This window comes from Solanum tuberosum, unplaced genomic scaffold, assembly GCF_000226075.1.
Source record: "Solanum tuberosum cultivar DM 1-3 516 R44 unplaced genomic scaffold, SolTub_3.0 scf00126, whole genome shotgun sequence".
Classification (NCBI taxonomy): domain Eukaryota; kingdom Viridiplantae; phylum Streptophyta; class Magnoliopsida; order Solanales; family Solanaceae; genus Solanum; species Solanum tuberosum.
Window position 1 is genome coordinate 465,844 of NW_006239051.1, and position 24,919 is coordinate 490,762.

At 35.9% G+C, this 24,919-nt stretch overlaps 1 protein-coding gene across 8 annotated transcripts; it reads left to right on the forward strand.

Moving 5' to 3' along the window:
- Positions 1-2,529: 2,529 nt before the first annotated feature.
- Positions 2,530-23,673, forward strand: LOC102601162 (protein DEFECTIVE IN MERISTEM SILENCING 3-like). 8 transcript variants are annotated; one of them, XM_015310130.1, is made up of 12 exons: positions 2,530-2,669; positions 11,055-11,192; positions 11,387-11,501; positions 11,903-12,122; positions 12,629-12,820; positions 12,918-13,238; positions 14,108-14,207; positions 22,023-22,111; positions 22,199-22,665; positions 22,751-22,818; positions 22,973-23,143; positions 23,265-23,673. In XM_015310130.1, the coding sequence occupies exons 1-8, from the start codon at positions 2,622-2,624 to the stop codon at positions 22,065-22,067; spliced, it is 1,179 nt and encodes a 392-aa protein (XP_015165616.1). In that variant the 5' UTR covers positions 2,530-2,621; the 3' UTR covers positions 22,068-22,111; positions 22,199-22,665; positions 22,751-22,818; positions 22,973-23,143; positions 23,265-23,673. The 8 variants fall into 8 exon arrangements, with proteins under 8 accessions (XP_015165616.1, XP_015165614.1, XP_015165612.1 ...); XM_015310128.1 differs by lacking the exon at positions 22,751-22,818 and having other exon boundaries at positions 22,199-22,406; positions 22,497-22,688; positions 22,845-23,143; XM_015310126.1 differs by lacking the exon at positions 22,751-22,818 and having other exon boundaries at positions 22,199-22,688; positions 22,845-23,143.
- Positions 23,674-24,919: the final 1,246 nt, after the last annotated feature.

The following is a 24,919-nucleotide window of genomic DNA, read 5'->3' on the forward strand; positions in this document are numbered from 1 at the left end:
AGAAAAAATTGCATAGAAGAAGACATGATTTAAATGGAGCAGGATTATATACTTTCATGTTTTGGCAATGTATATGCATGATTTTGAGTTCAAGCTCAATTGTAAATGAAGAAGCACCAAAAAAAATAAATGAAGATACACATAAATCAATGTAACTTGAGCATACAATTATATGCTTTAAACTTTTTTTTATAGTAGTTGAGGAACTGATGATGGATCATTTCCTGTGTGTAGTCATGTATTTTTAAGATTAGTAATCAATTTTTTTGACTGATTGACTTATCTATTTATGTATATTCCCTTAAACCATTCTACCAATTCTTTTCTATTCCCTATTCATTCTAGGGCTATTGACTATTGTAGGTATAAGCAACGAAAATTATGTTCAACAAAATGATCGTATATATATTTAATATATCGATATGTGTATATAATATACTGATACTATATAAATAATGTACAATTTATATAGACGATATACATATATATACGTTATTGATATAATAAAGTATGCATTGCATATTCTTTTTTTTTTTTACAAACAAACACTTGTACCCCAAAAGCGAAACTACTTACAAGTGTGTGTGTCCCCTTACTTTTATACCTTATGTTTTTAACTACTAATGACATCAAAGGGGAAGAAGTAGTGTCTTAGTGAAAACACTACTCAATTACTCTTTGATAGCATTAGGGTATATATATACTCTAATAGTATAAGGAATGAAGAGGCAGAGGTTCAGTTAATAGAATAAGGAGGCAGTCGGGTACATATTTTTGATCGTGGGTCCAATCAGGGTAAATATATTGGGTTAGGTCCAATTTGAGTAAGTTCTTTGCCTAATAAGTCGAATTTGTGTAGTTAACCCTTCTCTTTCTTTTTTTTCTATTCCAACCAACTCAAATCTTCTCTAAACAGTTCTAAAATTCAGATATAAACTCATCTAAATATTTTGAGTTATTCATTCAAAACGATTCATGTTTACGGTACGTTAATTTTTAAAATCGAGCATTGAACAAGATTTGTATATGGAAGAAGGAGAACAATAAGAAGAAGAAAAAAAGGAGGATAATGGAAGGAAGAAGGAAATCAACAAATAAATAAGAAAGGAAGGAAGAATAAGGAGGAAGAGAAGAAGAAGGAAGGGAGAAGTCATTAATGACTGAAAGAAGAAGACAAAGCAGAAAGGAAAAGTAGAAGCAAAAAATTACTGCGTTTAAAATTGAAAGTGGACAAATGACCATTTTATGTAATTAATGATAATTGAGTTATTTTAGAGATAAATTTTGACCAAATGACATTTGTCGAATTTTTCCAAAGTTTATTTGGACCGAAATAAATTGCGGGGTCATAACTCAATTCACCCAATTTTTGCTACATTTTAGTTATTTATTTGTTTTGATAATTTTTAGTACCTTGTAAAAATATAATATTTTGTTATTATGGTTGTGTATAATATATTAAATAAAAAAAATTGATTTTTTTTTTTATGAATTAGTCTAAACTCTGGATTATATATTAGTCCAAAAATTTGATGGACTAAAATGTGTGAGCTAATAAATAAACAGTTCAATAATCAACCTCAACCTGAACAAATTAAACGAGTCATAATTTGCTACTTTTGCTACATCCAAACTTGAAAAAGGGAAAATAAAAAGAATTGATTATTTGATTATTTTACTAATCATATTGGCCAAATTATTAGTTTACTCCTCAAAATGACTATTCGATTGTTGTATGAACCAATTTAGCCCAACTATTAGTTCATTATCATAATATCTAATAATTTTATTAATCCTTGATCCCTCGCTCCTCTTTCACGTGATTCCTTTAACTCTTTTGAATTTGTATCTTTTTACATTTTGTAAAAGATTCCTCAGATCATCTAGGTGGCTATAAAGAATTTGTCAATGAATTAATCCATAGAACTCATCTCTTGTTGTGCAGTACATAACATGTAAAAACAATGATAGTTTTTACTTATTTAGTGATAACTAGCTTCTTGAAAGAAAGAATGTCTATCAATGAAATATACACAAACTAATTATCATGAAAAAGATCTCTACAATGTTTTGCCAAATCATGATTTAAAAGTTCTCATATCTTGCATAATTAACAAAAAAATCACGAGTTGGATTTGCCGCAAACATGAATAATATATTAAACGAATCAATACATCGAGAGGTTGAGATTGAATAAAAATCAATGTGCAATATATACTTTATTGTATCAACAATGTACATCTCTAATATATAGTTATACATTACCTATACACGAGTCTATACTATTTGTACAATATCGATATATTATATATACATACAATCATTTTATTGAAAACAATTTTTGTTACTTGTATCACTAAATTTAAACTATTTTTTTGGTATAGGTAAAATTACTTTTATTTTATATTTATGAATTTTTTCCAAAATTATTTTTGAAAAAATTGTACACGTGTCGAGTGTGAGTTAGTCGAGATTTTATGCACCAAATAAATGCCAAAACGCCTTCACACCAAATACCCCTATATTCACTTTGCTGTCAGAACTCACGCTCATTGTTGTTCTCCACTCTTCCCCTCAACGGCGCCAGTCTCACTCTTCTCGGAATCTCCGGCGATTCAACGATGGACGGCGAACAACGGAGAATGTCGATAGACAATGAGAAGGTGCAGGTTCTCCCTTTCCCTCTTTTGCCCCCTCTGTTTTACCTTCGATTGTTTAGTGAATTAAATAACTTTTCTACTCAATTGAAAATGCTCACTCTGTCAATGGAGTTTCAGGATAAGAGATATAAACCATAAAAATACTTAATTAATGCTTATGGGCACCGATAAAGCCGTCATGCATGTACTCTGATACAATTCTTCGTCAATTTCGATGTTCCTTTGGCTGCTAGTTTATGGTATCAGAGAATCTAGGGTTCTAGTTAGAGATTTTTATGATATCCAACTGTATCAATATACATCATGATTAGGTAGGAAGGAGGATGTTAGGATCTAGTGGAAATGGAAATTTTACAAAGCAAGAGCGGGGTGGGTAAAACCGTGAAATGCTTTTTATTTAATGGAATGGTCTGTCATAAAATCCACCAGTTCCGTTCTCACCAGGGGTATATCGACCCTCAAGTTCCATTTGGTCGATTTCTCCAAATTTTAGTTCTCTAATCCAAACTAGCTCACGAGTTGCTACAACCATTGCTCGATATTGTATTTCTGTACTTGATCGAGCAACCACACTCTGCGTCTTACTCTTACAGGATACCAAATTACCTCCTACTAAAACACAATATCCAAACCTGGAAAGTCTATCAACGGGTGATCTTGCCCAATCTCGTTTATATATCCAATGATATGCTTATGGTCTCGATCATCGAAGAGTAGTCCTATACTTGAAACTCATTTTATATATCGCAAAATACGAACAATTGCATCCCAATGATTATTACAGGGGAAGTCATAAACTATCTTGGAAGACTCACAAGAAAAGGATGTCAGGTCTAGTCACTGTAATTCAACTTTCCCACTATCCATCTATACCTTCCAGAATCGCTGAGTAGCTCCCCCTGTCCTGGCGGGAGTTTAGCATTGGGATCCATAGGAGTGTCAATAGATCTACATCCCATCATTCTTGTCTCCTACAGAATGGGCAAGGCACACACATGCATTGCAAAATAACAATACTTAATCTAGACTGAGCAACCTCAATACCTAGAAAATACTTCAGTCTGTCGAGGTCTTTAGTTTGGAAATACTAAAAGAGATTTTACTTCAAATTACTGATACTATCCTGATCATTGCCGGTGATACCGATAACGTCAACTTAAACCACCAAATATATACACAAATTAGATGCAAAATATTGATAAAACATGGAGTGATTAACTTCACCACGAGTCATGCCAAACTCCTGAATTACTTGTTGAACTCCCCAAATCAAGCTCAAGAAGACTGTTTCAAACCTTAGAGTGATCTGCACAGTCGACATACAAAGATACTAGACTACCCCGGCTAATAAAATCATGTGGTAAAGCATTTTAATGTCCAACTGATGGAGAGGCCAATGACAAATGACAACCATTGATAGAAAAAGGCAGATATATGCTATTTTAGCCAGGGGAGAGAAATTATCATTCTAATCCATCCCAAATATCTCAGCATATCCTTTGGCAAAAGTGAAATTGGAAAACTTAGATATGTCGAAAATAGTGCAGTGGTCACCGGAAAGTGCTCAAAATTTGGAATAAAATATATAGATTGTCTCGAAATCACGAGTCAATATTGAACAAGAAAGTTGCCGGAAAACTAGCTGGAACAGGCTCATGCATTGGCACGTGGTACTATCGCGGTCGCTAGAATCCTAGATCTAGCCTTGCGTGAGGTATTTGCGACCAATGACGTTGGTTGAGCTTTGGTCACCGGAGGTTGTTGGACCTTATGGTGGTGTTGGATTTTGTACAACACCAAAGAAAACAGAGATAGTTGTGAGTAGTCACTGGATTTTGTACAGTGACGGATGATTTTGCTTGAATGATGCACAACGATACTATTTTTTGAAAAGTGGCGGAAAGAGGTTCACATGCCTGCATTTGGTGTTGATCTCGTCGGAGTTGCCTTTCTTCAATATAGCCAATATTGCATGCTACAATTGTGTTGGCATATTTTTTTAATGAGTATCAATCAGGTCTTCCATATGCAAATTTTTCCACTAGTGCATATATAAGGTTTTGCCGGATACACAACCTATCAAAATCTTTCTTGGTCCATGGGATGGTGGGTTCTTTATTATGTGATAGGTTGAAGCATAATATGTTTGGTTTTCTCTTGGGTAATGGTGTTATGTAGGGCTGTAATGTAGTTCGTCGTTGTAGAGGGGAGGGAGTTGTAATGGGTAGACCAGCCACTGGTGGTGGCTTGCTGCCGGTGGGCATGGCCATATCAGCTATTCTGGAGAGATTAGGGTCACAATGGTAAGATTTCTCTTGGAGAGTATTTTACTGAAGTGTAAGGTATAATATTGTTTAAACCCTTCGGGTGACCCAACGGTTTGGGCTTGGGAATTCCATATTGGAAGGATCAAGTTCGAAATCCCTTGCCCGCAAAAGAAAGGGGTTTGCCTTGTGGGTCGAGCTCGTCGTACTGGGCTTGCTTAGTGCGGGTTACCTCTCTTGTGTAGTTTGCGAGCTATTGCATAAGAGCGGGGGTTTTATCCTGTGCGCATCCAAAGGGCAGCGGCTGTGGGTTTTCCTTGCATAAAGAAAAAGAAGGTATGAGACTGTTTAACTAAATCATTTCACCCAAAGCCCTAACACTGAACCTAACTCTAAAACCTACATCTTAACGTAGTTTTTTTTTTGTTTTGAAATTGGTAAATTGTATTCATTCAGCATTAAGGGTATGCTGGCCACCTCCAAAAAGTTTACAAAAAAGAAACGAGAGATACTTACAAAGAGCCTATAAAATCCACTAGTTGGATTTCCTCTTCTATACTCTGTTTTTTACACCAAAAACATAGTGAAGTAATAACTTTCCACTTAATCTTCAAAATAGAGGATTCTTTTCCTTCAAAGATTCTCTGGTTCCTTTCCTTCCAAATGGTCCACCAGATGCAGGCTGGGACTGTTCTCCACCATCTTTTTTGGCTTTTGCTTCCTCCTCTTCTAATCCAATAGCTAAACAAGTCTGCAGTATGTTCAGGCATGATCCAGTTGATTCCAGCAATGGAATTGAACATAGCCCAAACTTGCATCGTTACTTTGCAATGCATGAAAAGGTGTTTGTTGGTTTCTAGTGCCTCCTTGCAGAGGAGGCATCTAGATGCAATGATGGACCCCTTTTTTTGCAATGCCTTATGTGTCAAGCATGCTTTCCTAGCTATTAGCCAAGTGAAACATTTCACTTTATTAGGAGCCACACTCTTCCATATAGTATTCCAAGGTCCAGTTGACGTGCCTGCAGCAACACTCAGTCCCTTTTTGTATACTCTGTTAACAGTAAAAATTCCATCATTATGGTGCCTCCAAATGAGTTTGTCTGAGTCTGTACTAGTGCCCGGGAAGTTTCCGATTAGTTTTAGAAAATCTACTACCCATGGTATTTCCCAATCATTTAGGGGTCTTCTGAAAGTCAAGTTCCACCCTTGAGGGGACCACATTTCTTGTATACTGCATCCAGTATTCAAGCTTTATTGAGAACAGTCCTGGAAAAAGGGAGTGAAGTGTGCCATGACCACTCCAGTCCTCTTCCCAAAAAAGTATCTTGTCTCCCCTACCAACTCTAACTTTAGTGTTTAGCTTGAGAGTCATCCATAGATTCCTGATAGATTTCCAAACCCCAACCCCATATGTATTAGTCACTTTATTAGTGGTGTGCACCACTATCCCTCCGGACCATACTTATGAAGGATAATCTCCCTCTACAAGGACTGATTTTCTCGAGTATCCATAGCCATTTGATAAGTAAACTCTTATTATGAAGCTTTAGGTTCCTCACTCCTAGACCTCCAAAACTCTTGCTTTGCTGAACTGCGCTCCATTTTTACCAGGTTGAAACTTTTCTCAATCTTGCTTCCTTGCCATAAGAAATCCCTCCTCAACTTGTCTAAGATTTTCACCACCTCACCGGGGATGGGAAATAAAGACATTACATATGTTGGCAGAGAATCTAGGACTGCATTGATCAACACATCGCTGCCGCCCAGGGAAAGGTATTGTGATTTCCAAAGAGCTAGTCTTTTTTCTGTTTTCTCTATTATTCCATCCCATTTATTCACAGCTTTGTGATTAGCACCCAATGGCATTCCCAAATAAATTGTGGGCAACTCCTCTATCCTGCACCTCAAAGTATCTGCCAGAGACTGAATTTGCTGCACCTCTTTCACTGGAAAAATATTGCTTTTCCTCTAGTTAATATTTAATCTTCAAACCAGAGCAAGCTAGATTACCGGTGTCACCCTTAGGTAGCAAATTTGTTCTTGTTCAGCTTCGCAGAAAACCACAGTGTCATCAGTATATAATAAGTGAGTCACCTCCATGATTTCATTGTTCCTGTTCTTAATGCTGAAGCCTTTTATCCAGTTGTTTGTTGCAGCCCTTCTCATCAGACTGCTTAACCCTTCCATAGCTATGATAAACAGGAAAGGGGACAAGGGATCCCCTTGTCTCAGACCTCCAGTTTTGATACAGAATTCTATCCACTTAATCCACCTTCTCCCGAATCGTATTTGCCTGAGAGTGTTCAACAAGAAACTCCAGTTCAGGTGGTCAAAGGCCTTTTCAATATCTAATTTGCACATAATTCCAGGCACATCTCCTCTAATCCTGGTGTCAATGCATTCACTAGCAATAAGATCAACATAAATTATTTGTCTCCCTTTGATGAAAGCCATCTGGTGGTTGTTTACAACTTTGCTTATTACCTTCTTTAATCTCTCAGCCAACACCTTTGCTATGATTTTGTAGACCCCGGAGATTAGACTAATGGGTCTGAAATCTCTTAGATCATTTGCTCAGACCTTCTTAGGTATCAAAGCTACAAAAGTGGCATTGAAGCTCTTCTCAAACTTGTGGTGAGAGTGAAATCTGTGGAGTGTCTGCGTCAGTTCTTCCTTTAGTGTTTCCCAGAAAGCTTGAAAGGAAGCCATGGTATAGCCATCTGGTCCGGGTGCTTTTTCTGCAGCACACATCTTTATCCCTGCCAGTACCTCTTCTTCCTCAAAAGCTCTCTCAAGGTTGTTTCTTTCTTCTGTTGAAATGCCTTGTACTTCATAAAGATTCAAATAAGGTCTCCAATTTTCTGATTCTTTGTAGAGATCTTGATAAAAATCCACAATGGAGCCCTTGATAGCCACAGGATCACTAGATAGTTCTCCATTGATCAACAAGGAATCTATAGTGTTAGAGTCTTTTATGTGCAGTTCTGTGAAAAAACTTAGTGTTTTTATCACCACATTTGATCCACTGGACTCTGGATCTCTGCCTCCAAAATATTTCTTCATTCCTGGCCACGTCCTCATATTCCATGGCTAAATGAGCCTTTACCAACTGCTCATCATCATTTAAGGGTCTGCTTTCTTGCAAGGTCTCCAAGCTCCCTATTTGATCTAGGATGTGGCTTTTTCTTGCCTTCCGGTTCACCTTGTGCTCTTTGCTCCATTCTTTTAGTTTAGCCTTTAACATGCTTAATTTTGTTGCCAGAATATAGTCAGGGATACCAGATATGATAAAAGAACACCACCATTCTTGAACTTTTTCTTTGAAGCCTTCCACATTAAGCCACCACTTTTCAAACTTAAAGTAAGACTTCTTGAAATTACCATCTCCACAAGTCAAAAGAATAGGGTTGTGGTCAGACCCAAGGCTAGGAAGAGAGCTTTGTCTAATCTGAGTGAACATTTCATCCCAAGGAAAAGAATACAAAAACCTGTCTATTCTAGAAGCATTCCTGTAATTTTTCCCTCCTCTCCAGTATAGGATCCCCGGAAAAGAGGAGGGTCTATGAGTTCCAGCTCATTAATGCAGCTGGAAAAATTAGACATTGCTCTAGATAGGTTAACACTTTTAGTATTATATTTAACTAGTAAAATCACCCGCGCTTTGCACGGGAATTTAATATCGCTGAATTTATAAAATATTACTTAAAACCTATGAGTCATTAAAACTAAAACACTATATTATCTTACATACAAGATTACATATAACAAACATTAATAATGTAAGTAATTTCTTTTTGGAATATGTTAACAAATTTTTGAATTTTTTCCTGAGACATATATCAAAATTGTAAAATCTATGCAACTTAAATGTGTTCTTGTTCTTATGAAATGCCTTTGTGTATATATATTCTTATTTTTTTTCTTTTTTTTCCTTTTAATGCTGATTAAAGAACCAATGATTTATTATTTCCTGAATAATTCATTCATTAGATGTTCTTGAGTTATGTGATAATGACAAATAATAGTATAGATCTTTAAGGAATTTTTTTATCGTACCTTCAACAATTTCATGATCAGTAGAGAAAACTTGCGTGAATACTCAATTAACGTGTGTTGTTTAATCTGTACTAACAAATACTTATAACAATAACTTTGCAGAAACATAAACAACAAAGTTTAAAACATGTACTCAAAAACAACAATTAATAACATAAGCATAAATTAATGACCGTAAAAAAACATACCAGGATCTGTAACAATAGGATGAAATAGAAAGGAAAAAATTGTACACGAATATTTAATTGTGCAGGTTAAGAAGAAGAAGTTCAAAATTTTTGTTGTTTTAAAATGAGAGGAAATCCCTCTATTTATAGCTAGACAACAAAGTGTAGTGTGAACAAATGTTTATTGTGCCTTATCAGAAAGGTCACAACTCTTTGGAAAAGTTACAACCCTTGGGAAAGGTCATAATCTTTCATAAAAGACACAACTTTTCATTAAAGTCGCAACTCTTCATAGAAGTTGCAACTTTTCATAGAAGTTGCAACTTTTCATAAAAGTCGCAACTTTTCATAAAAGTCGCAACTTTTCATGAAAGAGGAAGGCTAGTTTTGTAAATATATAAATTAAAAAAGGAATCCTGGTTTGTGCTGGTGTCACGTAGGCGGGCCTAGGGTTCTCTTTTATATATATATATATATATATATATGATATGATATTTAATTTTTATTATTCTGTTACCTTGACAAAGTAAGCCGAGGGTCTACCGGAACAAGCTCTCTATCTCTATGAGATTGGGGTAAGGTCTGCGTACACTCAACCATCCCAAGACCCAGTTGTGGGATTACACTGGTATGTTGTTGTTGTGGAACTTTGACAAAGCTGCAAGTTAGTTTTTACTTGTGCATTAATTTTCAAGAACTACTAGAGGCTTGATGCAAATGATAGTTGTGTTCTTTTGAGACACATTAGAAGGGAGCCAACATGGATATAACTAACAGGCGAAACTTTGTCAAGTTTCAAGCAAATCAGCTTGATCTGTGGGATAAAACGTGCTCTTTTTAACTTTGAATCTGATTACATAATTGAAGGCTTTTAATAAAGTTCTTATGTAGTAGTATTCGTTAAGTGAGTGAGTCTAGTAATGGCAAATAAAACAAGGTTACTTATAAAATGGCATGCAAATGGGGTTTATCTTGTGGTTGAGAAATTAATGAGGACAATATTCAAGAACTGAGATAACTATTTAGTCCCTGCGTTATTTTATTTGGTTTTATTACCATTTAACTGCTCGCTCTTCGGAAATGGAATAGTCATCGTGTTCGCAAGATATGTTGCGTTGGTGAGGTTGGCTAAGGGTTTAGTTGACATGCCTGGATGTTACTAGGTAGGGTCTTGGTGGTATTCATCTGTATGCCAAATGACTCTGGAAAACCTGAGCGTCCTACTATTATTTTTTGATTGGTAAAGGATAAGTGTATTGATACTTGATGCTGGAGAAATGTACAATTAGCAACCTTACAAGGAAGTTCTACTATTATTTCATTTTTCACTATATATTTATGTTGCCCGTGCCCTTCAAACAGTTTGAGGATACACTTGTGAGTAGTTTTTTCTTTCTAAACACAATAATATCAATCCCTTTACGGCTCCCCTTTACCAATTTTTATTTTATATCTACAAACTTACGGGACTTAGCTTCAAAGCACTTCCATTAGTTAATGTTGATGCCTGTATTTGAACTAGTACCTGAAATTGTCAAGTTTGTTTTCTATTGCCCTATAGTTGGTCGCACATTCTAAATTTACTAAAAATGAGGGCTGTTCGATTAAGCCTCATCTTTGGCCTCTTTCCATCTATGTAGTATATCGCCTGAAGAAACTTTGGCATCCCGTTGTGGAAATCTGAATGTTCAACCTTCATTTGTATTTTCAGAAAGAAAGTATATTTTATGTTCCTCCTAAATGAAACAGAGATAAAAAAAATGGCAAGTACGATTTGCGCATTAGTATTACTTGTTCACTGTATATGTGGTGAGCACTCTAGGACCTTATAATAGGCACTTGTTGAATCTTTTATTAATAAGCAACTCTAACAAACTGATATTTGCTTTTACGTTCCTTTTCCAGCTACGAACCAGTCCTAAGGAACTACTTATGCATGATCCATCGCTCAATCAAGGAGGTCAGAAGAATTCCTTTACTTTTGCTGGCAATCGGGACATAATGAAAAATGGAACTGCTGAGGCTGTTATCTGCAAATCCAAGGTGGTTATGATTTTCAAAGATATCTGCCTAGTTCATTTTATTTTGTCATTAATGGATGCAATATACACAGTAGTTTTGATTATAGGTATAGATATATCTACTAGCATCCATTGTTTGAGATGATAATGCCATTATGATAATTTTTGTGAAGTAAATGGATCAATATTCATGACTGCATCATTTAATTACTGCAGAAACTTGAGGATGCAGTGAAGGAGATTGGTCTTCAAATTAAACACCATGAAGATAATATCAAATTCTTAGAGGGTCAGAAGAACAGGTTGGATGATTCAATTTCGGATATAGAAGGTATTGTTTCCTTCTTTTCAAGTTAATTAGGTGTGCTGTAAAGTGCACGTGCACAATTTTAAAAGGTTACTGTAGTTATTTTGTTCTTTCAGTAACCTAGAATATAATGTTTTTATTCTGTCTTAATGGGAAGTAAACAATCAAACATTGTAAGAATTTTCATATCAATGGGCGTCTTTCACATTTCAAGTAAATATGGATTTCGTGATTACCTGTTGCGCAGAATATCAGCTTGTTTCAGTGAGCTTAATATATTGTTCATGGGTTTAATGTGTGTATTGCCTATTTAAAAGCACTCCGTGTAGACTATATCATTCACTTTAACTTTTTTCTTTCCCTTTTGTCATATGCCTTCTCACTGTTTCTCAATTTTAATGCCTTGTGCTTGTGGGGTATTGTAGTTGCTCTCGGCAAGATTTATTCAGCAAGTGGAACTGGTTCTGAAAATAAGGAATCTTCTAATGGGAAGAATGAGTTGGAGACCATTGAAGAAATCTTAACATTGAACAGTTGCCAGCTGCCAACTCATAATGGAACTCAGATTACTCATATTCCGTATATGAAGGACGTGATAGGAATGGTTGCTTTGCTTGGCAAGGTTGACGACGATAATCTCAGCAGGTTAGTTTCACATAGCATCCAGTAATTGCTGGCGTTTTCTACAAAAAATAGATAAAGAAGAAAAAAGAAATGAGTTTGTATGAGTCCAGTTTCTATTCTAGTCCATGTTCAAGAGATTATAGCACTCGTTCACTCTGTCCCAATCAAGATGACAATATGTGGCTGCATGATGGTGAAGACTTGAGACAAAAAGTTTGATACGTTCTGGTCTTTGAATTTGTCATAGGTATACTTAGAGTGATTAGGGTTTGGAGGTCGCAGATTAGGGTAGAAGGTTAGTTGGTATTTGAACGTTTTCTCGCTTTCTTAGGTCGTACTAAGTAGTCCTACATTAGTTGGGGAATGAATGTGTGGTTTGCATATACAGGCTTGAGCAATCTTCCCCTCATGAGATATATTTTGGGGGTCGATTTTGGCCCTAGTCCAGCTCTTTAACAAGAAGTAGGCAGATAATGGAAGTTCACTGTATTATGACTGACATTTGTATCTTAATCTCTGAAATCCAGGACTCTCTCAGATTATCTTGGGCAAGAAACCATGTTAGCAGTTGTTTGCAAGAAGCATGATGGACTTAAAGCACTGCAAACATATGATAAGAAGGGACTTGTAAATAAAAGTTCTGGTCTTCATGGAGTTGGAGCTTCAATTGGGAGACCTTTGGATGACCGATATCTTGTAATCTGTCTTGAGAACTTAAGGTTTGAGGTTATGATTATCTCTTCTTGCAAATGCATCTCATATTCTTTAGCACTTCTTTACTCTCTTATCTTTTTCATTTTTGGGTTATCATTTTAGACCATACACTGGTGAATTTATTGCTGATGACCCTCAGAGGAGGCTGTCCATAAAGAAGCCAAGATACCTCAATGAGGAAACTCCTCCTGGTTTTCTTGGTTTTGCTGTCAATATGATCAATATTGACACTGCGAATTTATATTGTGTTACAAGCACTGGTCATGGCCTGAGAGAGACCCTCTTCTATAGACTCTTCTCACGGTTGCAAGTATACAAAACAGGGGCAGACATGATGCAGGCACTACCTTTTATAGCTGATGGAGCCATATCATTGGACGGTGGGATCATAAAGAGTGGTGGTATATTTTCCCTAGGCAAAAGGTAAAGAGGCTTGTCTTAAATAGTGTGTTTATTATATTCATAAATTTTTGTTCTTTTATAGTTCAACTTGCTTGTGAAGATACTTTAAAGAATTGATTGCCCATTAACTTGTTCCTTTTTGAGTATCAAGTAATATACTTGATCCCTAACTGTGCGCCTGAACTGGGAAGCTTGTATTTTGTGACCATGTTGCTTGACCTTTGTGGAGTTCAGTAGTTCGACCTTTCATGAACTTCCTCTGTCAATCTGTATAGAATGGTGCATGAAAGCATGTTCTTCCATTTCTTTCTCTACATCTACAGCAAAGCTTCTGCAAGGTAGCTTTTGTTACATTTGTTTGTAATGCATTTTCATTTCAGAATGATTAATTGGCATCTTTAATGAAATATTATTCTAAAGGGGTGGGGGGGGGGGGGGAAGAGAAAGAGTCATCAACACATTATAGAAGTTAATCAGGAAAGATAATCCATAATATAATTTTCTGGGAGAGGAGTCTTCAGGATTTATCACGTTCCGAGTCTACGACAAATTTTAGATTTACCTGAATGACCTATGGTAATTATTTATATCTTAATCTCACTGTCTCGTAGGAGTTGTTTTCAATCCTATTCCTATGTTTATATATTACATGTATTTGATTTTGTATGTTTATATATTAGATTCATTTGAATTGGCAGCACACTTTATTTTTCTTGTTGATTGCATCATTGAATCATTATCCTCTCTACCTTCCCAAGGTAGGGGCATGGCTGCGTACACTCCACCCTCCCAGATCCACTTGTGGGATTACACTGGATATGTTGTTGTTTGTTTGTATTGCATCACTGAATCATTTGGATTCTTTCTTTCTCGTGTTTATTCTTGTAAAGGGAAGTACAGATCAAATTTCCAAAGAGTTCTGGAAGGTCGTATCTACCTGAAAGCTATTTTGAAACTGAGATACGGATGAAGGAGCTGAAGTGGGAAAAGGTAAGATTTGAGGAAGATTTACACAGAGAGCAAACATTGCTGACCAGTGCAAAGAACAACTTTGAAATAAGGAAACAAGAGTTTATCAAGTTTCTTTCACAAAGCTCATCCTATCTTTCAGGGCTATATACTTGAGTGTGTCTAGTTAGACTATGCATGCTAGTCATTGATTTTTTTCATAATAATTAGTGTTTGTTGATGCCAAGCAGATATAAATTAAGTCATCTCTAAGTTGATATAGGTAAAAGCTTGAGTTTTTTTTACTTGATCCTCTTTGTCCTTACATCCTGCTTTAATTGATTGACGATGTCATTTGATAGCTGCAGACTGTACTTGCATTTTATCATGTTAGGTGAGAACTCTGCATGGATAAGAGATCCTATTTTTTCCCCTGGATACTTTTTAAGCTTGTGCTTGCTTTAGTATGCCAGTTATAGATGTTTTCTTTGAGCAGTCTAAAGATGTAGATATAGGAAGTGAGATGCTAAAACAATTTCACGAGAAAGGGACGAAATTGGTTTTTCTAGGATGCAGTAAAACTGTCCTTTTTCAACTGAAAATGTTCATATTCTAACCAGTAACCTCATTACAGGTGAGAGAGAACACATTTGCTTCAAGTTTGTGCTGCAATATTTAAATAACAAGTAAAGTTTGGCAACTACAAATTAACTTTTTTTTTAAAAAAAAGATAACAACCTGTATATATATTAAATTCTGGAGAGTAATTACAAAATCCATAAATAGGAGCCAAAGGAGGGGCTAAAACAGAGAGCTAACAGCTACCTTTATTACACTTTGCCTATCAGTTCTATGAGATCCCCTGTATCCTCCAAAAGATCATGTTTACATTAAATAAAGAAGAGACTACCCACCAAATGCAGGCTGGAATGATTTGCCACCAGTGGTCTTCTTCATTCCTTTTGCCAATCCCCTTGCAACTGTTAAAGAGTTCCATAGTGGTTTTTGGCATATCGTCACTGTGCACAATCTTCCTTTTACCTGCAAATATCATTCTCGATACCTTCTGGTTCGAAGGGGGACCTCTGTTTTCTGTTCCGATGGAGTAAGTTGCTGGGCAGCTCCACCCATACTTGGATCGTGAAGAAAAATCCACCATTCTCTATTGTCACTAATTCTTCGGAATTTCACTACCGTCTCCTTTATTCTGACCCTTTCCCATTTGAGATGGGTCCGGAGTTGTGTTTCCTCCATCTCCATCCATCCCCCACTATGATCTCCAATAGCTCTGAAGGTCTTCTGCGACCATAAATACAACGCTAGTCCTACAAACTTAACCCAGACAGAGCTGAGTTTCTTTTCCTGCTTGATGGCTCCAATTGTTGGTGACCACCAATGGAGTTGAGCTGGAGATTTCTTCCATTTCCATTCACCAAGTATAACCTACTCTGTGTCTGCTTTGGAAGCAAATTATAAAAGGGAACTGTGGTTACCCATCTCATAGGTATTTAATCCATGAGCTTGTTTCCAGAGGCCATAGGACCACTTCCTGATATCTTATAGTGTGAGCAGCTACAGAAAGTTTTCGTGGAAATTGCAGACCACGCATCTGTTCAGAACATCGTTTTAAGATGGGTCAAAAGATTCATCAATGTGAATGGCTCTTTCCTTTGACAGACCAGATTCTTCTTCTTTGGAGGTGCTAATAAATTCCATATTACCCCATTTACTGCTCCTGACAGCCTCTGAATAGGGGATGTCTTTGTCTGTCAATCTTGAATTGAATGTCGATGGTAGAGAAGCATTTATGAATCTTCCTATCTTGTTACCAATGTTTTTCCACCCAACATTAAATTCTAGCTCAGGAATGTTAAGTACAGATCTTCTTCTTCCACGTAGGTTTGGCATCTACATATTTGCTTCCTTGTATATGGAGTATTCAAGTGGCAATATCTGAAACTTTGGACATTTTTTAGGCTAGACAAATCAGGAGCTTGTGAAGGATCTTTTGCAGAACTTACTTTAAAAGAAAGATCTAATTTATGTAAACTTCGGCTGAAGTAATTTGTTCCAAGAGGAGACATGGATAAATTGGAAATTTAGTAGTCCAGGTATTAAATAGTCATTTAGTCGCGAAGTTTTCGCCATAATGTTAAATATCCTAGTATGGAAATTTGGAGAGAGAAAATATTGAAGAAATGAGTGGAATATATGTCAAGGCAGCCAAAGGAAGACTACTAGTAGATTAAGGATGCAATTTAGGAAGATATGGATAACAGGTTCCTTGTATATCAACTGGACTGTTTGTAAAGAAGAAATTGGAGTTGTTTTTGGACGTAGAGCATAGTGATAGAATACAGTTTAAAATGTACATGTTTGTGAAATCTAGCTTTTTAAAGCAAACGCTGAATCTGTAGAATCTATTGGGGAATTCCCTTCCATGCCCGAATTGGCTAAATCTACGATAGTGGGTCTTCTTTTGACCAGGGAAAAAATCTTTTTGAAAGGCATCTCGGCGAAAGAGGACTGCGAACCATAAGGCAAGTGCCTAAATGCTAATACAAACTTCTCCCACATACACGCATGAAGGGGAGGGGGGGATACCAAACCACCACTTTTTCCAGATGAGTCTGTGGAGACCCAAGAGTCCGCCACAGAACCCAACCCTTGAGAGGCAAAGATCCAAGGGGCTACCACAGGAAGTAAGCTTCACCTGTAACCTTAAGGAATATAGAAAGTTATTTGAAATTCCTAGCAAGGACTTTGCATGCTATTCATTCCTAAATTCCTTTCACCCTTAACTTGCGAACTCGAATTAAATTGAGTGAAGCCAAAGATTCTTTTCGAAGACTTGAAGATAAATTTCTCAAGAGTTGAAGAGGAGAAACTCTAATCAAAGCGAAGGTTGGGTTTGTTTTGGTTGTATTTTCCTCATTTTGATCCTGAGGCTGTTGCAAATATGATGCAACATATCTTGCACCATATTTGTTGTTCGGAAGAGACGAAGGAGGCCCTGCTCCACAAACGAAGGGGACTAACTGCACGGATCACCCTCATAGTTTGAATTCCTAAAGAGAGTAGAATAGAAGAGTCTGACATCTCTTTTTTGTTTTAGAAGGTTTAAATAAGTGTAGACACAATTAATTTAGGGTGTTCTTTGTCTTTTTTAGTGGAGATCTACTATGATGCCTACAGGAGATAGACTTTCATCTATGCTCAGTATTATGAAAAGCAAAAAGCGCAACAAACATTTAATGTTCGTTGGAGCTTTGCAAAGTACAAATAAGATGTGGACTTTAATGAAAAACGACGCAAAGGGTGAAAAAATACAATTATGCATATGTTTACTCCAAGACTAATAATTATTTGGGAAATTATACAAAAGGGCCTGTTATTCGTCTTTTTTTCAAAAAAAAAAGAAGAGGCCAAATTGGACATTGGACATACCCTTCTTCTTCCTAACAATTTTTGCCATTAATGGCTTCTTTTCCTCCTTCCTACTTTCCCCCCTCCTCCTCCTCTGTCTTCATCGTCATCATTCTTCTTTGTCGTCTTCTTCTCCTTTTTTTTTAATTGATGTATCGAAAATGTGAATCATTTCAAGCAAATATATATATCAAAAGACTCGAATCATCGAGCAAATTTCATATCTAAAATTTGGGATTGTTTAGAGGTGATTTAGAATTGATCGAGATTGAACACTCTATGTATACTTGATGTATAGTTAAGTTGTTTTTCAGCTTTCTGAGTGTATCATAATGTATAGTTAGTGTATAACTCATGTATAGGTAAGCTATATTGTATAGTCAATATATTACTTTCTATGACTTTTGGCAAGCTATATTGTAAAAAATGCTCAAGCTTTACATAAATCAACTTAGAGATGACTTAATTTATATCTGCTTGGCATCGACAACACTAATTATTACGAAAAAATCAATGACTAGCATGCATAGTCTAACTAGACACACTCAAGTATATAGCCCTGAAAGATAGGATGAGCTTTGTGAAAGAAACTTGATAAACTTTTGTTTCCTTATTTCATAGTTGATCTTTGCACCAGTTACCAATGTTTGCTCTCTCTGTAAATCTTACCCTTTCCCATTTCAGCTCCTTCATCTGTCTCTCAGTTTCAAAATAGCTTTCAGGTAGATCCAACCTTCCAGAACTCTAATTTGATCTTTACTTCCCTTTACAAAAAATATACACGAGAAAGAAAGAATACAAATGATTCAGTGATGCAAAATAACCAAACAACAACATATCTAGTGTAATCCCACAATTGGGGTCTGGGAGGGTGGTGTGTAGGCAGCCTTACCCCTACCTTGGGAAGGTAGAGAGGATAATGATTCAGTGAAGCAATCAACAAGAAAAATAAAGTGTGTTGCATATTCAAATACATATAATATACAAACAGATGAACTCAATTACATATAAACATAGGATTAAAAACACCTCCTAGGAGATAGTGAGATTAAGATATAAATAATTACTAGAAGTCATTCAGGTAAATCTAAAATGTGTCGTAGACTCGGAACGTGATAAATATTGAAAACTCATCTCCCAGAAAATTATATTATCTTTCCTGATTAACCTTCTATAATGTGTTTACTCTTTTCTTTGGAGGTGCTAATAAATTCCATATTTCCCCATTTACTGCTCCTGACAACCCTTGAATATAGGATTTCTTTGTCTGTCAATCTTGAATTGAATATCGATGGTAGAGAGGCATTTATGAATATGGCTATCTTGTTATCAATGTCTTTCCACCCAACTTTCAAATCTAGCTCAGGGATGACAAGTGTAGATCTTCTTCTTCCACGTAGATTTGGCATCTACATATTTGCTTCCTTGTATTTGGAGTATTCAACTGGCAATATCTGAAACTTTGGAAATTTGTTAGGCAAGACAAATGAGGAGCTTGGGAAGGATCTTTTGCAGAACTTACTTTAAAAGAAAGATTTAATTTATGTAAACTTCTGCTGAAATAATTTGTTCCAAGAGGAGACATGGATAAATTAGAAATTTAGTAGTCCAGTTATTAAATAGTCATTTAGTCGCAAAGTTCTCGCCATAATGTTAAATATCCTAGATATACTGGTAAGAATTTAGGAGAGAGAAAATATTGTAGAAATGAGTAGAATGTATGTCATGGGAACCAAAGGAAGACTACTAGTAGATTAAGGACGCAATTTAGGAAGATCTGGATAACAAGTCAGGTCCCTTGTATATCATCTGGACTGTTTGTAAAGAAGAAATATTTTGAACGTAGAGCATAGTGATAGTATACATTATAAAATGTACATGTTTGTGAAATCAAGCCTTTTACAGTAAAACGCAATCTCTGAATCTGTAGAATCTATTGGGGAATTCCTGTCGACGCCCGACTCGGCTATATCTACGATAGTGGGTCTTGTTTTGATGAGGGAAAAAATCTTTTTGAAAGGCATCTCGGCAAGAGAGGACTGCAAACCGCGAACCATAAGGCAAATGCCTAAATGCTAATACAAACTTCTCCCACATACTCTCATGATAAGGGGGGTGGGGGGGGGGGACCAAGCCACCACTTTTACCAAATGAGTCCGGAGACCAAAGAGCCCGCCACAGAACCCAACCCTTGAGTGGCAAAGATCCAAGAGGCTACCACAGGAAGTAAGCTTCACTTGTAACCTTAAGGAATATAGAAAGTTATTCTGAATTCCTAGCAAGGACTTTGCATGCTATTCATTCCTAAATTCCTTTCACCTTTAACTTGCTAACTCGAATCAAATTGAGTGAAGCCATAGATTCTTTTTGAAGACTTGGAAGATATATTTCTTGAGAGTAGAAGAGGAGAATCTCCAATCAGAGCGAAGGTTGGGTCTGTTTTGGTTGCATTTTCCTCAACTCGAGCCTGAGGCTGTTGCAAATATGATGCAACATATCTTGCACCATATTTGCAGTTCGGAAGAGAGGAAGGAGGCCCTGCTCCACAAACGAAGGGAACTAACTACACGGATCGCCCTCATAGCTTCAAATTCCCAGAGTGAGTAGAATAGAAGAGTCTGTCAACTCTTTTTTGTTTTAGAAGGTTTAGATAAGCGTAGACACAATTAATTTAGCGTGTTCTTTGTCTTTTTTAGTGGAGATCTACTATGATGCCTATAGGAGATAGACCTCCATCTATGGTCAGTATTATCAAATGCGAAAAGCGCAACAAACATCTAAGGTTCGTTGGAGCTTTGCAAAGTACAAATAACATGTGGGCTTTAATGAAAAACAATGCAAAGGGTGAAAAAAATACAATTATACATATGTTTAGTCCAAGTCTAATAATTATTGGGAAAATTATACAAAAGGGCCAGTTTGTCATCTTTTTTTTTTTTTTTAAAATGGCCAAATTGGACATTGGACATTGGACATTGGACATAACCTGCTTCTTCCTATCAATTTGGCTATTAATGGCTTCTTTTCCTCCTCCTTCCTACTTCCCCCCTTCTCCTCCTCCTCCTCCTTTTTCTTCTTCTTCTTCTTCTTGTCCTCCTCCTCCTCCTCCTCCTCCTCCTCCTGATTAGCTATCATGGGATAACTTATCCCACCATGTATAGGGGATAACTTATCCCATCACTATGATATAAATGGTGGGATAAGTTATCCCAAACATGACAACCAAACAAGATACAAAAACTTTATCCTATCACTATTTTCTTATCCATTACTATTTATTTCTATCCCTCACACCAAACAACCCCTTAGTGTATTACTTTCTATGACTTTTGGCTACTTATTATGTAAATATAGGATGGCTATTTTTAGAGCCTTTTTGGATTGGCTTATTTTAAGTGCTTTTAAGCTAAAATAGCTTTTAAGCAGTTTCGTAGTGTTTGGGTAAGTTAAAAAAGTACGTATAACGGTATAAGCACTTAGGTTTAAGCTAAAATGACAAAATAAACCAAAAGCCATAAGTATGATTTGTAACTTATGGTTTTTGGCTTATAAGTCAAATCTGAAAAGCCAATCCAACAAGCTCTTATTGTAAACTAATGATTTTATTGTATATATCTGAAACTATCCCATAATTATTAGCATGAATAACAAATATAAGAACAAACAAATTGAAATTTTTTGTACGATAGAGTGAAATATCAATTGTTTAGTATCACATCTTCATAAGAGGTTCATTGATAACGAAAAGTATGCCTTAGACTCTTGATGCCGACATTGAAGCGCACATTTAGCAACGGTAAGCGCTCAACACGTTTTGATACTCACTTTAGGGCTCAAGTGTGCTACTAACTATGATTGCTTGGTTTCATTTATTGTGTTTGCATGTATGGAAAAAACCCTAATTGAAAATGTTGACTACCTATGCTAATATAATAATAAAGACTTCTTCGTATAAATGTGCTGAAAATGCTATTCTTTCCATTTTTTCTTTTTATAGTGGAGATAGTCGCACGTTATGACAAGCATATTATTAGAAGACTCTAGCTTTACTTCCTTATCCTTGCTAACTAGAAATGAACCTTCACGAGTTGAGTAAAAGCACCTAGCCTATCTTACTCCCCCTTCACGAGCTGTAAAACAGATGTATAATATGATTTTAACTCCAAAGGACCTTGTAAATTCCATTGCATTGTTGTTAGCTTTTTGGCATAAAATGCAAGATGATTTTAATTCTATATAGAATCCATTACAGAGAAAAAAAAAGGCAGTCAATACTGTACCTACATATTTCTCCCTCACTGCTTCTTTTTGTAAATAAAGTAATCCGTGTATTACTTACCACTAGTACCTTATGTCTGGATGTATTACATACCACTACTGCCTTATGAAGTTTTGTTCTCAGTGTATGATCTATTGTCGCCGTGTATGCAGCCACAGTTTCTGGCAGGAGGGGAGCGGTCAGCCCCGATATCATGATTGCATGGGAAATTTGAGATCCTGTAGTAACTTGTAGTAGAGTGGTACCTCATTCGCAACCCGTCTTAACTTCTTTCAAGACATATTAAATGCATCTTAAATTTTTTAACATAAAATGCTCATGGATGCAGTTTATACCGGTCTTGATTCTTTTCACGACCTGGGCTATGATAAAGAAGTGGTTATGGAGAAGATTGAAGGAAAGGCAGACAGTGCAGCTGCTGTTGTCCACAAGCTGCTCAGATCACCAAAACCTGAACAGCTGTATCTCAAATATGCTCATGACATACTTGGCGTGGTTGCACTTCTTGGAGAGTTTTGGACCCATAAGCTTAGCAGGTTGATGCTGGTATCTTTTTCTGTAATACGACTCAGTTTAAGAACTTCCTTGGCAGTATGGATGTAATTACGTGTGTTACCTATCCCTAGCATGCTTTTCAACACATCTTGGAGAAGATCAGTTGCTTGCAGTAGTATGCAAATCCCGTGCAGCGCCAGAGCTCTTGACAATTATCAAATGGATTGAAATGTGAATTGCGCCAGTGCTCTTGACATATTATCTTCTAAGCTTGGAATTTCCATCAAGGTTCAATATAAGGTTATTTGCCTTGAGGATATAAGGTTAAAGCATTTCTTTCTCTGGTTTACTTTATACTAACTGTTTTTAATTGTTATGATTTTAGGTCTCTCGATCCAGTTAACACATCATGTTTCATCCATGTCTGATCATTGCTCTCTGGAAAAATAAAGTGTAAGGTCCTTGCCTTTTTGTTTCAGGCCATATACGTGAGGAGTCAGCAGTGATCTCCAAAGAGAACTTGCTTTTCCAAGCCCAGCTTTATCAAATGGAGAAACTCTCCCTGGCATTTTTGGCTATGCGGTTAATATGATATTCCTTCCTGCAGAACATTTGCAGTTTAGAACTTATGGTCTCCTGGAGACATCATTTTACTGTCTGCTTGGTAAGCTTCAAGTCTAGAGTCTAGAGAACACCTTTACATGGCAAGTTCCTGCATAGAAGATGGTGCGGTTTCCTTGGATGGTGAAATGATGAGAGGAAATGGAGTTGGATCTGAGTATGTATTTTTTTTTTCCTACTTCTCTACCATTTATTTGTTTTATCACAAAGATGAGTAGATTTTGCATGATATCCATGGGACTTAAATGATTAACGTCTGTCTTTATTTCTATTTCCAGTCATCTGTCTGGAAAGACAGTTGCTCCTCTCACCTGAGAAAGTAGAAAGATTGAAGATAATCGAAGACTTGAAGCTGGAACTAAGTCAATTGCATGATCAGATACAGGAAGAGATTAGGACTCGGACAAAGTACAAGAAAACGTTTGCACCTTTTCCTGGAATGTACAACTCTGACATGCTGGTTTGCTTCTTCTGAGTCTTGTACAGGTAATTACGCCAGTGACTTGCCTTTTATGGAACATTTTTTTTTTTTTTGTGAAGAAACACAAGGTAGTATACTCTGTACAAATCAACACCTATAGCCTTCCAAGTAAATGAATGATCAAGGTGTAAAGTCATAGGAATCATTTATTGATCTTTGTTTGGAAAGGAATTAAAAGTGAAGCTGCTGCATCTGGTTCCTTTTTAGACATGCTTGTATGTGACAGTAGGAATAACTACTCATTATGTGTCTTGTGCCTTGTTGCAAACAGTTGCAGTAATATATAGTTATACTTGCCGCGCTTCGCCCATTCGTTAACTTTCCTAAAGAGTTACTGTACCGAGTTGCCCTTTAAAATAATTAATACACGTAGCAAAGAAGAATTATTATTTTTTGAGATAGACGAATGCATATAGATCAGTAAACCTATCTAGGAACAACACCATGCATCCAAATCCCTCGTGTTAAAGAAATTCATATTCTTCACTTCAAAGATTGTCAAATCCATGAAAATGATGCACATAGAGAAAACAATTAAGCATCGGCAAGAAATATGAATATTGCAACATTAACAAAGAGTGCTAACGCTGATAGTCTTTACTTAGTGGCAATTAAGTTATTGTCGTTGGTTAATCACTACTAAAGATCAATTTTGATATAGTGTACCCAAAGAGAAATATAAACTTTTACAAATAATATGTCATCAATAAAAAAAATTGTTTCATAATAAAAATAAAAATATAATAGTAGTCGATATACTAAAGGTAAGCAAGGTTTACTGAAAGATGTTACCAACTCAGACAAACTTCTTCATATACTTTTTATCCTTGTTATGTATACTTCTTATCCAAAAATAAAAGGACTTGCCTGAAGCTGGCAATATGTTTCAATAGCTTGAAAAGATTTCTTTAAATTGTTTTTCTGAAAAGCAATGGCCATTAAATTACACATGGTTATTACTGTAATATTAAGAGTCTGTTTGGCATTACTGATAAAAATTGCTTATTTTCAGAAATATATTTTTAAAATAGCTTTTCAAAAAAAGTGCTTTTGAAAAAAAAACAATATGTATTTGACTAAATTCATTTAAAAAGTGTTTTCCATTAGCAAATTGTCTTTGGCAAATATTTATTAAAAATACTTTTGAGAGTTTAACTACGAAAAAGGGACAAATATCAATGTACTTTTAGTGTTAAGATTATTTTATAGAGAGAAATTATTTTTAATATCTATTACAAAAAATCCTTAATTTAATTTTTATTTTTATGAAACTAAAATGTACATATTCAATTTTCAATATACCTTATTTGGAGGGTTAAAATCTTTAATTATCTTTTTCTAATCTTGCAAAAAATACTTTTGTTATCTTTTTTCTAATTATGTAAAACAATACGTACTATAATAAATAAAATAATAATACATAAACGTTAAATAATATATAAAATTCTTAAA